At 35.9% G+C, this 19014-nt stretch overlaps 1 protein-coding gene across 1 annotated transcript; it reads left to right on the plus strand.

The window, feature by feature from the left end:
* Window positions 1-13883: 13883 nt before the first annotated feature.
* LOC127086811 (ribonucleoside-diphosphate reductase large subunit) lies at window positions 13884-18240 on the plus strand. The gene is made up of 17 exons (XM_051027627.1): window positions 13884-14245; window positions 14601-14662; window positions 14741-14828; window positions 14935-15198; window positions 15310-15550; window positions 15640-15716; window positions 15803-15973; window positions 16057-16149; window positions 16231-16380; window positions 16484-16570; window positions 16661-16825; window positions 16911-17030; window positions 17137-17339; window positions 17419-17568; window positions 17648-17795; window positions 17907-17990; window positions 18073-18240. Exons 1-17 carry the CDS (start codon window positions 14018-14020, stop codon window positions 18169-18171), a joined length of 2430 nt encoding a protein of 809 aa, XP_050883584.1. The 5' UTR covers window positions 13884-14017; the 3' UTR covers window positions 18172-18240.
* The last annotated feature ends 774 nt before the right edge of the window (window positions 18241-19014 follow it).

Genomic DNA, 19014 nt, shown 5'->3' on the forward strand with positions numbered 1-19014 from the left:
AACTATCCAAGTCACAATCGTTATCAGCATCTTCTACAGCATTGACAGTCTCGTCAAGGTTAGGCAGAGGGGCGGTGATGTCATTAGGAGTCTCTGGAGGATCAGAGGTAGCCGCCTGTATCTTTCCACTTCGAATGCCGCTTTCAACACGTTCACCTGTCAATATAAGTTCAGTGAAACCCGATGAGGAACTTCTCAATAAATGGCTGTAGAATGGGCCAGTCAGTGTGCTCATGAACATGTCCACTAATTCTCGATCAGTCATGGGGGGTTTGACTCTGCCAGCCAAATCTCTCCATTTTTGAGCATATTCTTTGAAACTTTCTTTAGATCCCATAGTCATATTCTGCAACTGTAGCCGAGTAGGCGTTAGTTCAGAATTATACTGGTACTGCTTGTAGAAAGCTGTTGCTAAATCAGTCCAGGTGCGGATGTCAGAGCTCTCGAGCTGATAGTACCATTCTAATTGTGTGCCAGACAGGCTCTCTTGGAAGAAATGGATCCATAGTTTCCTATCAGTGGTATACGGCTGAATCTTTCTCACATAAGCTCTCAGATGCATTTGAGGACAAGATGCCCCATCATACTTAGTTAAAGCAGGGACCTTGAATTTGCGGGGAATGATCACATCGGAGACCAGACCCAAGCTTTCGAAATCCAGACCGGGCGCCTTCTGACCCTCCATAGCTAGCATACGTTCTTCCAGCAGCTTATACTTATCATCTTTTGGAGAGTACTGTTCATTTTCATAATCTTCATCGTCGTCCTCATGGTCGAAAGGATCAGCATTCTCATCTTCCGAATCATTTTCTGTTTCCTCTTCTTGATCCTTCAGCATTCTGATCTTGACTCCTGCGGCCTGTCCTTTAAGCCTTCTTCCCGGGTTGATGTAGCTTACAGGTTTCTTGTCTTTCTTCTTCTCGAGCAATAGAGCCTTCAGTTCCTCCTGCCCCTTGGATAAGTTCAAGATCATCTCCTGGAATTGAGCATTCTGAGCCTGGAGATCTTTGACAGTTTGTTCGAGGTCCATTTTTCTGTTTGGAGGAAAACCGTGAGAACATCGATCCCTTTTAGAGTACCTGTTATGCAATGTATGTTATGCTATGCAATGTATGAAATGTTTCTAATGTTTAAAGTCCTTGAAATGGCCAGTACAATGCCATGATGTTGTGATGTTATGATGTTATGATGTTATGATGTTATGATGTTATGATGTTAAATAAATAACAAGCACAAACAAGTCACACAACAATCATCCCTAAGTTTTAAGGCTTGCATGAGTTCCATAGGTAAGTACCCTCCCCACTGAAGTTTGGTTGGTTCAACCTGTCCTAGAATAGTAACCGGGTTCTAGAAGGATCTCCAATCATTGACCTTTCTTTAAGTCCACTTCAGTGCAACACCAAGTGGTTGACCAAAGCTTCCCAAAAGTCCAATCTCAAGGAGTGTAGTATCGAGTCTCAACCAACCTCAGTCGGAACCGAAGCCAGTTATCTCACTACTTTCTAATGGCTAGGATGAGTCAATTAGGGTGCTAAAGTCTGGTTAATGCTTTGATGACACCACGCAGACGCCAAATTTTTCCTCAAGTAAACATGAGGAACATCAGGACATCCAAAGTGTCACATTAACCGTAGCCATCATTTTAACCATTCCAGTATACGCCGGATAGTCGCGATGATCTATTGCTACTTACCTAAGGTACACTAGATCCGAGTGTAGGATCTTTCGCTCGAAAATACCCTTAAAAGAAGGAACAATGACTTTTTGTGTTTTGCTTTGGAAAGCAAATGTCGCGGTTTAGCAAGAGTCGCCACCGACTTTTCTTTTATCCAATAAGGAAAGGTGGAAAAGAACAGGAAAGACCTTAATTTAGATTTTGGGTTCGGGAGGTACATTATACAAAGGGAAGGTGTTAGCACCCTTTGTATCCATGGTTATCCATGGGCTCTTAATTGCTTAATCACTTATGTTTTTCTTGTTTGAAAAAGTGTTTGAGAAATGTTTAGGAAATGTTTTGAAAAGGAGAATTTAACTTTGTAATGATTCTTGTATGAATGTATACAAAGTGGTTATCTCGTTTAGTTTTGAAAGTCGTTTAGAAAAATATAACTCGGCAATGATTCTAGTACGAATGTATACCAAGTGGTGATTTTCTAAAAGATGTTTTGAAAGGTGTGAGGTGTGAGAAGTATTTTAAGTTGTGAGTAAGCAATTAAGAGTTATACCTAACCAAGGTCTTTATAGGTATTTCCTATCCTTAGGAGGGTAAAACTGTCCTTACTATTGAGAAGTAAGTAGTCTTATCCTTTGGATGTAAAGGGACATCGTGGGGTCGTCGATTGGTCATTGAAGGCAACATTTGTAAGGATACCTTAGCATTCGAAGGGACGATCATCATTTAATCGTAGGCTACAACGAAGGGTCATCGAGGGGCAAAGGCAACATTCGAGGGACTATGATGATTTAACCGAAGGGTCTTTGCTAAGTGTATCCCCCTATTCGTGGGACATGACCGTAATACCGTAATACCGTAGGGCAACAAAGAGAGGTCCAAGATCACAAAATCAAAGGAAATATTTTACAATCAATTAGGTAGTTGTAATCAATTAAGTAATTAGGTCCACATTATAATCAATTAGGTAATTAGGATGAATCTCCACATTAAAATCAATTAGGTAATTAGGATGAATCTCCACATTAAAATCAATTAAGTAATTAGGATGAATCTCCACAAGGGTATCCCACAAATAAAGTGGGATACCTAGCAAGCTACCCTCTTCGGGAGTATGTGAGTCCTTACAACATTCAGCCAACAGGTCAGAATACCAAATGGGGGTGCAATCGAGGATTACACTGCAAAAGAAACACAGCAGTAGGAATGTCAGGCAAAATAACGCATGATTAAAATAGAACAGATCAGATAAGCATAGAACAGAACAACCAAAATATTAGCGACTGTCACGTTCGCCTCTGCCTCGCCTAGCGAAGCCTTAGCGAATACTCGCTACATGCTCGCTTAGCGATGTGCTAGCGAGCGGCTGCAGGTTTTGAATTTCAGAACAGTACGATCTCAGCATGCTGCACGCCCTATGGCATCCAATATAGAAATTACATGGTTCAGCATTCAAGATATTCAGGCACACTTAAATTCACATGCAAAACCTCAAATATGTTTATGAATTCAATTATAATATCACATGCAAATTAAGAACATAAAGCGATAATAGTAATGCAAACCTGTTTGCAATTGAATTGCAACCTTGAATTGGCAAGTCGGATTGAGTTGGGCGGAGGTAACCTTGATGCAGATGAGTTTCCTTCAGGGTTTCCTTTAGGGTTGCTCTAAATTCTCTGGGTTAGCCTCCAGGGTTTGCTGTGCCTTCTCTCTATCTCCCGTCTTCGTTCTCCTTTTCTGACTGAAGGGTTGCTATTTATAATGCTTTTTCGTGACCTAATGGGCTCAGAATGAAGCCCAGAATTTTCTGGTATTCGCAAGCTTCGCTAGACGAATGGCATAGCGAAGGGTTCGCTAGGCGAAGGAGTTGCTCGCCTAGCGAGCATGCCAGTTTGGGCCATTTTCTGGATTTGGCCATCTGTGAGCTGGGTCTTTGTTCCTTTAAGGTCAATGCCTTGAGTAATGAGTTGGAGTGCCTTGAAAAATGTCTTGCAAAATTAACGGGCAAATTTTGGGGTATGACAGGCGTGAATCAGAGTGAGCGGAGATCAGAGTCTTTAAGAGGTGCTTGTATTCTTTAGATAGTTGTTTGTGAGTAGTCTTCAGAGTCAGCTTGACTGATCTTCAAATAGAGTGTCCTCTTATGAAAAATCTTCAGAGTCTTCAGATGTAGATGTAGAGTCTTCAGATGAACTTCAATGACAGATTCTGTATGTTATTCTATCATAAGCCTTTATGTACGGAGTCAGATATGATTTCTTCATTTCTGGATCAACTATTCTGGACTTTGTTTGATGTCAGATATTGTTTCATCAAATTTAGTTTACCTTAGAGTCTTGCACACTTAGAGAATTTTTTTAGGGTACCAAATTATTTCATTTTTTGTTATCATCAAAACTTATAGATAAATTGCAGAACCAAAATTTTGTTCTAACAAAAATAACATGCTCAAGGAAACTCACCTATTGCAACCAGAACTCACACTTTGATAACTTCGCAAACAACTTATTATCTTTTAACACCTGCAATACAATCCTCAAATGCCATGTATGTTCTTCATTCGATTTAGAATAAATCAGAACATCGTCTAAAAAGACTACGACAAACTGATCAAAATAAGGATGAAAAATGCGATTCATATACTCCATAGACATACCAGGTGCATTCGACACTCCGAAAGGCATCATCGAATATTTGTAATGACCGTATCGAGTTCTAAACACTGTCTTCTGAATATTTTCATCCTTAACTCATATCTGATGGTAACCTAATCTTAAATAAATTTTGCTAAACACACAAGCTCCTAGCAGTTGGTCCATCAAGTTTTTTATTCTTAGAATTGGATAATTGTTCTTAATCGTAACTTTATCCAACTACCGATAATCAACACATAGTCGCATATTACCATCCTTATTCTTTACCAACAACATTGGAGCTCCCCAAGGCGACACACTTGGTCTGATAAATTTCTTTTCAAGTAAGTCTCCCAACTGATTCTTCAGTTCTCCCAACTCTTATGTTGACATTATGTATGATGCCATAGAAACAAGTCTAGTACCAGGAACAAGATCAATAGCAAACACCACCTCTCCCTCTATGGAGGTAAATATGAAATATCATCTGAAAACACCTCTGGAAGTTCACATACCAACGGTAACCCATAGACTACTATTTGACTCTCAACGGATAAGGAATCAAACATTGCAAACACTTTAGCTTCATCTTTTAATAACTTCTAATTGACTAATAAATATAAAACTAGGTTCTTATTCATCATCAGGAGCAAGAAATCGTACTGACTTATTGTAGAAATTGATATGAACTTGAATTCCAACCAGCTCATACCTAGAATGACATCAAGATTACTTAGTGGCAGACAAATTAATTCCATACCAAAGTCTATACCATAGATTGATAGAGGATAATTCAAGCAGATTAAAGAAGTAGTCACCGACCCATTAGTTGGAGTATCGATAACTAGTCCACTACTCAAAATAAACACTACATGCCCCAATCTTTTCACACAATCAACAGAAATAAACGAGTGCATCACACTCGTGTCAATAATGGTAATCAAAGGAATATTGTGAATGTAACATGTACCTCAAATCAACCTGTCGGAACTGGTAGTCTGAGATCCTACCAGTGCAAACACTTTCCCTCAAGACTGAGCTTTCTTTGGCTTTTAACAGTTGGTGCTGATGTGACCAGGTTCCTCACAATTATAACAAGTTCGAACATTAGTCTTGCAATCAATAATAAGGAGTTCTGGCTTCCCACACTTGAAGCATTTCTTTTCATCACTCTTGCATTCATTGGCGTGATGTCTTGCACCAACACACTTGTAGCATTTGATAGGAGCGGGAGTCCCTCCTTCACCTGGCTTCTTACCCTCTGAAACCTTCTATTTCCATTTATCAGCTAGAGCATTATACAGTTTTCCACAATTCAACTGATTTCCCCTCTTCACACTCTAACTTTTATAATGAGCAGGCCGAGCCTTGTTATCCTCATCATAAATCTTGCATTTTTTTGACCAGTTCCGAAAACTGGAGAATCTATTGATAACCAATGCCCTGCTTGATCTCAGGATGCAACCCATTCTCGAACTTAATGCATTTAGAAGCCTTTGCAGCTGTACCATTATAAAATGGACAGAATTCCACAACTTCCTCGAATCTAGCAACATACTTAGCAACAATAAAATTCACTTGTTTCAGCTCCAGAAACTCAATCTCTTTCTTCCCACACACATCTTCTAGAGAGTACCGCTCCAAAAATTCTCCTTTGAATACAACTCAAGTGATTTCATCGCCTGCAACCTCCAGTCTTTGACAGGTATTGTCCCACAAATCATCAACTTCCCCTACCAGTATATGTGTACCAAATTTCACATTTTGTGCTTCAGTACACGCCATAACCCTAAAAATATTTTCAATGTTCTTCAGTTAAGCCTGCATTCCATCTGGCTCATACTCGCCTTTGAAGGTAAGCAAGTTATTCCTCTAGAAATTTCCCAAGTTGCGTAACTCATCATCCATTCCATTCTGGTTGTTATGCGCAACTTGAGACACTGCTCACGAAGCGGCAACAATAACACCATCTTTTCTCCCATCTACATTCTGATAAACATCAACTAATAAGATTAGAAGAAACTTGACTCGACCGTCTTCACACACCAGTTATACACTACCAACACACTATAACACATGGCCGGACGAACCGACCTTCTCTGATAACACTATGTAACACCCTACTTCCTGACTCAATAATTAATAAATAAAATATAATTCTATCCAAGTAGGATGTCACTTCAAAATTCAAGAAGTCTGAATGTTACTTCATTTAATAAAAAATATAATCCAAACATCGGAATTGAACAAAAGTATGGCATCCATAGCCTCAACAAATCATCCATACCAAAATTGGTTCAATAATTACTTTAAATTAAAAAGTACGTAAGAGAATAAGATAAAGAAAACATCTTGTTCCTCAGTGTTATGTATTAGAGCAACTCCACTAGTAGACTTGATCGATATCAATGTGAGGTACATCTCTAACTACTCAGGTACCTGATTGTATGTACTCCGAAGGAGCACAAACACAATAAACACAAAAGGGGTGAGAAATTCATTCATATAATAAATAATGTATAATAATTATGAAAGTAGTATTTATGCACACAAATCACATTCATTCACAATCACATTCTCACCACAACAAATGCAGAAGCATAACATAATTACAATACAGTGAGACTCGAAAATATTACACGATGCATGTGGTATCAATTCTCATTAATGGTTCATCATATGAACCCGATTCCCCCTTTGAAATATCAAACTCCCCTTATGAGTTATGAATAAGTCTTTCGTCCCCCTTCAAACCTATGACTTATCTCCTTTAACATATCAATAGTGAATGCATGACATGATAATAATGCAATTAACACAACAATTATAATAATATTTAGTGATCCACACTTGATCACAAAAATGAAACTATGCATAACATAATCCACCATTCTAGACTACCACTAATATAATCAAACACACTCTCCTAATCATTCACAACACATCAAATAATTTGTCAATACGAACCTCGTCCATATTCGTCACATCATACACTTATTTTTCACCTGCTATCAAACTCTAATAAAATCGTTAAAAATATTTTATTTCTGAAACAAATTCATAGCGCTATGTTTCATCTACCCAACACTTCAAACCCTATCCTAAAATGATTTACGAGTTGAAAATTATGATCAAAATCGTGCACGAAGGCGTTACCAAAAAGTTGTTGTTTTTATGAAATTTCCAACACGAATTTCATCTACTCCAACCCCAAAAACGTCCATGAAATCATCACCAAAAATATTTCATGGTTTTAAACTCAATCATAAACATACCAATATCAATCATTACCTATATTCATATAATCACACCTATAAAATAATAATTCCATACCCTACCATCATCATAATCATCATCTCAAACCCTTAACATACAACAAGCATAAAATTCAACAACAATTCAAAATTCATCGTCAACAAATATCAATTTCTATAGCCACAACAATTAGCATTCATTCATCACAATCATAGTCATAAATCAACAACAATCATAATATAACATAAGACCAACCTAAAAGGGTAAGAACCCCTCACTACCCTCTCATGATTAGACAATCTTATAAGAATAGTTCTTCCCCTTACCTTATAATTTTAAGCTCCAACATCTTCTACAATGGTGGTCTTCTTCTTCTTCCTACCATTGCCTCTTGTCCTAACTCTCATTTTTTCAACTCTTTCATGTACGTTCCTAACTCTCTGTTCTCTCCTCACCTTCTTACAAGCAGACCAACTAAATCTCTTATTTTAAAATTATTTTTAAATTATTTTTAAATCTAATCATTATTACTATAATATTAAATCAAACTAAAAAATAAATTACCAATATATACATTATTGTTATTTTAAATAAATATCAACTTATTTATTATTACTACTAAATTAATTAAATTAAATTAATTAGTAATACTATCAATCTCATTGTGTCCAACACCTCAATTTTTCGTTAATTACTACCACACCCATCACTTAAAATTATAATATTCTATGGATAATCCCCCATATCCAAGACTCCCCTACTACCTCAATCATTAAAAACACATACAATACAATCAAATTATTTTATAGAATTAGACAATTCAAATGAGGTGTTACACTTATCATGAGAGAACAAAACACATTGATGTTAGGCTGCATTTCACGAGAGAGAAAATCGAAAGTGGAAAAATAAAAGTGATGAAGGTTTCAACATATCACAATGCTGTAAATATGACCACCAAGTCATTACCGAGTAGCAAGTTCTTTCAATGTATAGATTTAATAAAGCTGCATGATGAAAGTTAGTTTGCTCCCTTAGTGTTGTAGAGTTTTTTCCAAGGTGGAAATTTGTGATATTTTGGATCGAACTCTAGTCTCGACAGAGATATCTTCATGTTTCGATAGAAGTTGTGCATGTTGTAGCTGAAGTCTGTTCAAGCATGCAAGAGTCGAAGATGTGCGTACTATAATTGAAACATGTTTTAGCATGCAGTTGTATAAGTTAACCTGTTGCTTAAGTTAGCTTGTTGCTTAAGTTATCACTACGCCAAAAACTGGAATAGACAGCGCACCTTAGAGGGCGCTTTCTTAAAGAAGCGCACTCTAAAGTGAAGAGAAAAATAAGGAGGAATAGACAGCGCACTTTAGAGGGCGCTTTTGAAACAAAGCGCCCTCTAAAGTGAAGCAAAAAAATAATGAGGAAATGGAGGGACACCAATAGAGGGCGCGTTTATGAAAGCGCCCTCTAAGGATACCCTTAGAGGGCGCTTCTAAGAAAGCGCTCTCTAAGTCCATGTACAACAGCGCACTTTAGAGAGCGCTTTTGTAACAAAGCGCCCTCTAAAGTGAAGCAAAAAAATAATGAGGAAATGGAGGGACAACAATAGAGGGCGCGTTTATGAAAGCGCCCTCTAAGGATACCCTTAGAGGGCGCTTCTAAGAAAGCGCTCTCTAAGTCCATGTACAACAGCGCACTTTAGAGGGCGCTTTATTACAAAAGCGCCCTCTAAAGTGAAGCGAAAAAATAATGAGCAATAGACAGCGCACCTTAGAGGGCGCTTTTTTTCCACAAGCGCCCTCTAAGGTCCCCTTTAGTAAACATTAAAATTATAACATACTACGCGTTTTGTTATTTCACTCTTTGTTATTTTCGTTCTTTTTCACGTTAGGGTTCTAAGGCGTTCTCCTTCCACCTCTGTTAGATCTACGACGTTTCCTCCTTCTGGCACCAAAGGTACGTTTGTTTCGTTTTAGCTTTGCCCTATTTCTTGCTTTGTTTTAGCTTTGCCCCATTTCAGTTTTATGTTATTGTTGTCTATGCTACGTTTGTTTCAACCTGTAAAGTTTCAATATTCATAGTCATTTTAAATTTGATAGCGCATGCGTTAAATTTCAAGCCCTACGTTTGTTTGGGTTTATTAGGCAATTGACGGTTGGTTTTTAGTGACCATGATAGCGCATGCAATGGGACTACATTACCCAGTAGTTAGGGTTATACGACCTATGAATATCTGATTTTGTGTCAACACCAGTATCATTAGAAACCTAGGTCCGAATGTGTTTGAACTCTTCTGAAATTGTTTTTGTCATCTGATTTTAATTGTTTTCTTTTTTACAGGTAAAATGGCTATTATGAAGTCAATCATTCGTGCAAGGGGCAAGGGATGCTCGAAAGTATCAATTGATATTTGTTTAGATGGAGATGCTCTATTATCGTCAAGCCTCATTCGCGTAGATGATGATGCTGGATATTTGAAAGTATCCCTCTACGACAATGGAACATGTCCATCTAAACATATATCAATTCTATCTTCAAAAGATAAGGGTTCAATGTTAGCAAGTTACATTGGTTTCCTTGTTCGACAACATATTCCGATTACATGTGATAATTGGAGAAGTCCGGACTTGAAGGTTGGCAAAGAAAAAATATGGTCGGAGATACAGGTACTTACCATATATTGTTATATGTTTTTTGTTGCATCAACTTTGCAGCCCTATATTGTAGGCAGAATTTAGGACTTCTCAAAGTTGATTTCTTGTTACTTTGTCGTTCATAAAATACACCACTAAATTCTCTGCGTTTAATTTTTAATTTTTTTTCATCAGGCTTGTGTCTCAATAGAGGATGGGTATCTACCTAAAGTTACTTTTGTAGTGGTCCAAAAGAGACATCACACCCGTCTCTTTCCTGTCAACCCCAAAGAGACCGATAGAAGTGGAAAAATTATGCCAGGTTTTTTCAATATATTTCTCAACGCAGCTGGTATATATTATCATTTGAATTTATCATTTTTTGCTGATTTTGTTGTTCTAAATTGTCAAAGGAACCGTGGTAGACACCGACATTTGTCACCCTAGGGAATTTGATTTTTACCTTAATAGCCATGCAGGAATTCAGGTAATATTAGCTATGTCATTTAACTTTATGCCATTGTTTACTATTTGTTGCTCAATCGCCTTTTGACAGTTCTGTGTTATTTGCATTTGGACATGTTCTTTTTGCAGGGGACTACTTATGCTGCCATCTGTTGTTTTGGTTGAGCCTTATTTTGTATGGATGTGCGATAGAACTACTAGACAGCTTTTGGATATACAAAACATGTTTGCCACCATGGGTGGATGGGCGTTTTTGTTTAGTATTGGTTAGAACTACTAGACAGCTTTTGAATACAGTGGTCACTGGGTGTTGGTTGCTATGTTTTATTCTCTTAATTGTAGTACTTTGAGAATATGTTGTTGTATATTGTTGATCAAAGAATCATATATTAATGTTGTATATATGGAGGATTAATGTTGTATATAAATGGATTCATGTTGTATATATCAATGGATTAATGGTGTATAACATTGGATTAAAGGATGAAATCAATATGAATTTTACACTTTTGCAGCATGCGAACAGGTTACCAATTAAATATATATCCACTGTTTTTCAAACAAATTTTTTTAAAATAACTAACACTTTAGAGAGCGCTTTGTCCAGAAAGCGCCCTCTAAACACTTTACATTGACAACTTTAGAGGGCGCTTTTTCCTGAAAGCGCCCTCTAAACACTTTACATTGACAACTTTAGAGGGCGCTTTTTCCTGAAAGCGCCCTCTAAACACTTTACAATGACAACTTTAGAGGGCGCTTTTTCCTGAAAGCGCCCTCTAAACACTTTACACTGACAACTTTAGAGGGCGCTTTTTCCAGAAAGCGCCCTCTAAGGTGTCCCTGTATGGACCACTCCAGAGGGCGCTTTTTTCTTAAAGCGCACTATAATGTGGCCACTTTAGACAACGCTTTCTCCAGGAGAACAAAGCGCTGTCTTTACCTATGCCAGCGCCAGATTAGAGGGCGCTTAAAAGCGCTGTTATAGGCCAAAATAAGCGCCCTCTTTTCCCTTATTTGGCGTAGTGTATTTTAGTGTTTAAATTAGCTTTTAGTCTATAAATAGACTGCTCTCTCAGGTTGTTTAGAGAGAGTTAAATGTTGGTTGTTGTTATTCACTTGTAACATTTTGTCATAATTAGAAAAGTGAATAGAAAAATAGTTTTAGCCAATTCTTTTTCTTCTTCTTCCATCTTCTCTCTCTTTCGTAAAACTAAAAAGGTTTCTTGTGTTTGTTCAAGAAACTCAATCTTTTTTATAGTTTTATTCGTTTCTAGTACGACGTTTGTCACAACAATAGTCAATATAATCCAATCATTTTCTTGTGTTTTCTATTACTTTCAATGATGAGACTAATTAAGCACCATAATTAAGCTAGAAAAAAATAACTATGATAATTGAGTTGACATAATTTAAGCCAATTCACAAAATAATTTTCTTACCATAAATGTTTTCTCTGTCTTACAATATAATGATTACATTAATATTCATGGAATACTTATTGTTTGCATCACATTATCCTTCAGTTCAATAATATGACGCAAAAGACATTTGTATACACCTAAAAATATTCTAAGTTGTTAGTCAAATACGAATCGTTCAAATTATATTTAACCGAGTCCTTGGTGGTTGAGTAAGGATAATCAAACTAAAAACCGTCGAATATGAAAGTGATAAATCTTTCTCAAGTCAACTATAGGTTAATAGGATCGTGAGAGTATAATAATGGGCTTCAACTACCATCTCTCACGTAAGCGATTAGAAATTTTACAATTTTTTCAAGTTTCAACCATTTAGCGGTGGTTTTAAACTGCCACAAATTTTCTGTTATTATTTAGTGACGGTTTAAAACCAACGCTAAAAAGTTAAAATCCAAAAAAACTAAAATTTAGTGTCGGTTTAAATCACTGCTTAATAATTTAAAAATGAAAAAAAAATTGACATTTCGTGACCGTTTAAAACCGCCACTAAATATTTAAAACAGAAAAAAAACACTAACTTTATGATCTCTTACGTCTCACACTATAGACTCAGCCATAATAATGAGCCAAAGACACATAATACTTGATAATTCAATTCTTTTACCTGTGTTTCATGTTTATTGGTTAACTAATTGAAACTATTATTTTTATCCATAGTTGTAATGCATGTGTGGATAATGGACACGAAAGTTCTTGAAATAGGTGGAAGACACGAGTATCCATAAACACCATTTAGCAAAAGAAACATAACTTATTGTAAAAATAGTTAAATGAGACAAAATTTTGTGACTTTTTTACTAACATACCCCATTTTTGAAATTAAAATTTCAAAACACGCCCTAGTTTAATTTTTTCCCCCTAAGATACCCTCTTTTCAAGAAGAGACTCATCCAATCAATGGACGAGTGCATGCTGCATTTGGAGTCATGAAGGAGCTCGTACAATAAATGGTCGAGTATATGCTTAAAAAAAAATAATAAAATATTTACCTCTTGGCCAATGAATGATCGAGTTCCTTCATAACTGCAAAATACAACATACACTCGTCCATTGAATGGACGAGTCCTTTCTTAAAAAATGGTATTTTGAGATTTTTTTTAAAAACTTGGGATAGTTTAGAATTTTAATTTCAAATATGGGATATAAAAGTTAAATAGTCAAATTTTGTAGGTCTGAATGTTTTGACATGTAGACCTAACTTTGACTAGAATTACCTATTATACACTTCATTTGACTGAAAGAGCAACTTAAATTTTATTTATTTATTTAAATTTATCAGTTGTCTTTTAAACTATTTTCAATTATACATTCCTTCTTTGATTAGTTATAAAAAATTCAACATTATATTTAAAAAACTCACCACCAAAAGAAAACATTTCTTTTGTCAATATATCGTTTAAAGTAAAAAGAAAGTATAATTGAGATTATTAATCGAGTCATCAACTAACATTTATATTCAACAACAAATGTAAATAATAATAATAATAATAATAATAATAATAATAATAATAATAATAATAATAATAATAATAATAATAATAATAATAATAACACTTTAGTAAAATCAATTTTGTATATCATTAATTTATTTATTGATTTGATAAATTAAATAAGTTGTTTTAAGAAGAATGAATTTATCAATAGTTTTAAGAAGAATGAATTTATTGATTAATTTACTTATGGTTTAAAAATACTTATGGTTTACATTATATCATCGACTAACTAATTTAACGATCCGCAACAACACACCAACACAGCGCCAAGAAACAAATGGCGGGAAGATAAACGTGATTTCAAACTTTCAAAACAAACTCTTCGCTCCTCAACCATATCGTTCCTCTTCGCATTTCGATCTTCGATCAAACCCTAAAAAACAAAATGTACGTGATAAAGAGAGATGGAAGCCAAGAACCCGTTCAATTCGACAAGATAACCGCGCGTATCAAGGAACTCACCCATGGATTGAACCCCGAGCACTGTGATCCCGTTTTGGTTTCTCAGAAAGTATGCGCCGGCATCTACAAGGGTGTTACCACCTCTTATCTCGATGAACTAGCGGCTGAAACCGCCGCTGGCATGGCGGTCATCCATCCTGACTATGCTACCGTAAGTTGCTTCATCAAACTATAAGTTGTTTAAAGGTTTTCACATGTAAATCAAGAAATGTAGTTAAGGTTTTAAATGTCAGCCGTGGTTGCTTAAAGCTTTTGCGATTTCGGTCGGTACAGGTGTTGCGACGCTAATTGCGGTGTGAATTAACTAAAATTTGTTTATGAACATAAAACCGGTAAATAGCGGTAATGATATCGATATCTGCCGATACTGTTTTGTCGCGGCCATTTTCGCGATTGTGGACTGTGTTTTAAAACCTTATAGCCTTAATAAAAATGTTGTATAATTTTCTAGTGTTTTTGTATTACTAATTTTGTAACTGTGGTTGTTTTGTTTGTTATTTTTACAGTTGGCTGTGAGGATTTCTGTTTCTAATCTGCACAAGAACACGAATAAGTCCTTTTCAGAGACGTAAGTACTAAATTTATCTAATATTGGGCTAGCTAATGTGATTTTTTGTTAATGTGTTTATAATTTTGGCGGGTTTAGGATAAAGATCTTGTACAATAATTTTGATGAGAGATCTGGATTCAATGCTCCTTTGATCGCCAATGATGTCTATCAGATTATTATCAAGGTATCTTTTGCAATTTATTTTGTACTGTTTTGAAACATGAGAAGAATGTTCTTTTGTTTCAAATTTTGATGTGATGAATCAAACGTTTTTTTTTGTTTGGTTACAGAATGCTGCTCGTTTGGACAGTGATATCATCTATGACAGGGACTTTGACTACGATTATTTTGGTTTCAAAACCCTAGAGAAATCCTACCTTTTCAAGGCTCAAGGAAAGGTTGTGGAAAGGCCTCAGCACATGTTGATGAGGGTTGCTATTGGAATTCACAAAAATGATATAGAATCTGCTGTCAAGACTTACCACATGATGTCTCAACTGTGGTATACGCATGCGTCTACGACTCTATTAAATGCTGGTACACCTAAGCCCCAAGTATGATCCGCTGTTCACAGTTCATGTTCTCGTTCTTTAGCTTTTTTGCATACATCGATGAATTTATGTTCTGAGACCTCATTTAAGTGATTGTTTATGTTTATTTGGCAGTTGAGTAGTTGCTTTATAGTATGCATGAAAGATGATAGTATAGAGGGTATATATGATACTTTGAAAGAGTGTGCTGTCATCAGTAAATCAGCTGGAGGAATTGGTATCTCTATTCACAACATTCGTGCTAGAGGAAGTTACATTTTTGGGACTAATGGGACATCCAATGGCATTGTTCCAATGCTGCGCGTGTACAATGATACTGTACGCCATTTTGATGAAGGGACGGGCAAGAGGAAAGGTGAATACTTAAGCAATTTGAAATTTCTATATCTAGTGACTCCTTATAAGTTGTCTTTCATTATCTGCATGGTTCATTATTTTTTATAGGTGCATTTGCTGTGTATTTGGAACCATGGCATGCTGACATATATGACTTACTGGATTTAAGAAAATATCATGGAAAAGTATGGTTAGATTCATGGTGTTATACTTGACTGTTATCATTGTGTTTTTTTAACATTATTGATATGTATTGATGTTATGTTTGCAGGAAGAGAACCGTTCTTCTGATCTTTATTATGCTCTTTGGGTGCCTGATCTTTTCATGGAAAGGGTTAAGAGTGATGGGGAATGGTCTTTGTTTTGCCCCAATCAATCACCAGGTTTGGCAGATTGTTGGGGTGCCAAATTTGAGGATCTTTATCATCGTTATGAAAGAGAAGTAAGTTAAAGCTCATATTAGCTTGCTTCAGGAAGTGTTTTTGCTTAGAAGCACCATGATTTTTTTTTGTTAAATATATATAGGGAAAAGCAACAATGGTTGTTCAGGCACAGACACTCTGGTTTGAAATACTGAAGGCACAGATAGAAACTGGAACTCCTTACATGCTTTTTAAGGTACCCTGCACTTCTGCTTCACTAGATACTTCTTCTATTCACTTCAGCTTCACTAGATTTAGTACCTTTTGTTTATTCCAGGATACTTGCAATAGGAAAAGCAACCATCAGCATTTGGGTACAATTAAGTCGTCAAACTTGTGTGCCGAGATAATTCAGTATTCAAGTCCAACTGAAACTGCTGTGTGCAGTCTGGCATCAATTGCACTACCACAGTGTGTAAGAGAAAAGGTAGGAATTCTATTGTATGCTTCATGTATTGTTCTCAGATGATTTGAGTTGTCTCTAAACTGATATTTCCTTCCTGATTTGAATGTATTTCTCCATACTATAGGGCGTACCAATGAAATCTCATCCATCCAAGCTTGTTGGAAGCACAGGTTCTGGAAATCGATATTTTGACTTTGATAAACTAGCAGAGGTATAGTTATTGTTAACATTAACTGATGATACGTTAGTATTTTACAATATGTATACTTTAACTTAGTACATTGTGCTTTTTTCCTTACAGGTTACTGCGACAGTCACCGCAAATCTGAATAAAGTAATTCATGTTAATTACTACCCAGTTGCAAACGCAGTCGTGTCTAACTTACGGCACAGACCTATAGGTATTGGCGTTCAGGGTCTTGCTGATACATTCATACTACTTGGCATGCCATTTAATTCACCAGTGGTAAACCTTGTTTTCAGGCTGCTGTTTATATCCATTTTAATTTAGATGTGCTTCAGTCTGATAATTTATTTGGATATTGATGCAGGCTCAACTGTTGAACATGGATATATTTGAAACTATATATTATCATGCTCTAAAAACTTCATCTAACTTGGCTGCAAAAGAAGGTCCCTATTTGACATATAGTGGCAGCCCTTTAAGCAAGGTGCTTGACTTTAGAGGCTTTTCCAATTTAAATTGCAAGGTTAAAATTAGCTTCTCTATGCCTAAGGGGTATTTCTAGTTCCTTAGGTAATTTTTGTATTGCCCAGGGAGTTCTTCAACCAGACATGTGGGGTGTGACACCCTCAAATCGTTGGGATTGGAAAGAACTTCGAGAGACGATATCAAAAACGGGTGTTAGAAATTCACTTCTGGTGGCCCCTATGCCAACTGCATCCACTAGTCAGATTCTTGGAAATAATGTATGTTTTGAGCCATATAGTTCATATATCTACAATCGTCAAGCTTTAAGGTTTGCTTTCCTGTATCATGTTATTCTTTCTGAATTGCTGTGTTATTGTCCTATCTAATGTGCTAGTTGTTTGTTGCAGTGGTGAATTTGTTTCCGTGAACAAGCATCTTCTTCATGACTTGACTGAAATGGGACTATGGTCCCCCACAATCAAGAACAAGATTATTCATGGAAATGGTTCGGTTCAAAATATTCCAGAAATACCTGCAGAGCTGAAGTCTATATACAAGTATTAAATTTATGATTTCTCAAATAACCAAAAGATTGCTTTAATAATGTATTGACTTTAACTTAATTTGTATGAGCAGAACTGCTTGGGAGATAAGAAAAACGACATTGGTTGATATGGCAGCTGCTCGAGGATGCTACATAGATCAGAGTCAAAGCTTAAATATTCACATGGCTGAACCCACCATTGAAGAGCTAACTTCCCTGCATTTCTATGCATGGTCCAAGGTAGAAAGTTTTATATCAAACGGATTGAAAAATGTAGAACACAGGACTGTGTGCAGAGTTTGCACCAAATGAAAATGCTGAGTGGTTTTATTTTTGTCTGCATGATGGAAGTGTCTAAAGACGGGGATGTGTTATCTCCGAACACAAGCTGCAGAAGATTCTCTTAAGTTTACTGTTGATACTTCTGCTTTCAAAGTAAGACTTCTCTGTGTTCAATTTTTGTATTTATGTGAGTTTTACATATCTTGATGGAAACATTTCTGCGGCGCGAATGCAGGAAACATCTAACGTGGAATCTGATGATAATGATGCAAAGACGGCAGAAATGTTGTTGTCTCTTTCAATTCGCGAGGGCTACTTTGCTAGTGGAATTTGAAATGTTGAAATAGTAAAATGGGGTTCGATTCATTTTGAAGTAGTGTATATAAATCTAGTGTAAGATAAAGATTTGTTGGGAATAGTCCTGGAAAAAATCTGTGAAGTTGTATATTTTTCTGATTAGGGTAAAGAACATCTCAGAATTATTTAGATTTAAATAGATTTGAAGGTACCTTTTCTCATCAAATCATGTTATATTTCTTTTTTTATTATTTTAAATTTGGCATTGCTTCTGTGTTGCTCTTACATTTTCAGATAAAATAACTTAAATAACCAATTTTTTAAATAAATACCCAAACTAATCCAAATTCCCACCTATTTTTCAAACTAATCAACTTTCAAACAAAAAAAAATTTCAACATAAAGGTGGAGTCAATTCAATTGACGACATTGTATAAAAATTAAGAGGAGTCGCCAATCCAATTGATGACAGTGTACAAATACAGAGGAGAAAATGTATTCTCTCTCCTCTATGTTTGTACACTGTCGCCAATTGGATTTGCGACTCCTCTTAATTTTTATACACTGTCGCCAATTGAATTGATTATATATTTATGTTGATTTTTTTTGTTTGAAAGTGAGTTAGTTTGGGAAATAGGTGGGAGTGTGGGTTAGTTTGGGTATTTATGTGAAAAAACCAGTTATTTGAGTAAAAATTTCACATTTTCATTCTTGCAAAGTTGTGTTCACTTGAAAAAAAATACAAAAAATTGAATAAAAGTTAAGACAACATTCAAGGATCAAGTACACTAAGCACAAAAATAATAGATCATAGTATACTAAAAGCCGAACTAGAAAAATTGAATGGCAAGAATTGAGAAAATGAAAGTGAGGTATATTT

This window comes from Lathyrus oleraceus, chromosome 5 (genome assembly GCF_024323335.1).
Source record: "Lathyrus oleraceus cultivar Zhongwan6 chromosome 5, CAAS_Psat_ZW6_1.0, whole genome shotgun sequence".
NCBI classification, from domain to species: Eukaryota; Viridiplantae; Streptophyta; class Magnoliopsida; order Fabales; family Fabaceae; genus Lathyrus; species Lathyrus oleraceus.

Excerpts from the sequence above, each read along its gene's own strand:
- LOC127086811 (XM_051027627.1), top strand. The coding sequence starts at position 14,018 with ATGTACGTGATAAAGAGAGATGGAAGCCAAGAACCCGTTCAATTCGAC. Across the intron at positions 14,829-14,934 it reads TCTATCAGATTATTATCAAG|AATGCTGCTCGTTTGGACAG; the intron begins GTATCTTTTGCA and ends GTTTGGTTACAG. Across the intron at positions 17,569-17,647 it reads GAGCTGAAGTCTATATACAA|AACTGCTTGGGAGATAAGAA; the intron begins GTATTAAATTTA and ends TTGTATGAGCAG.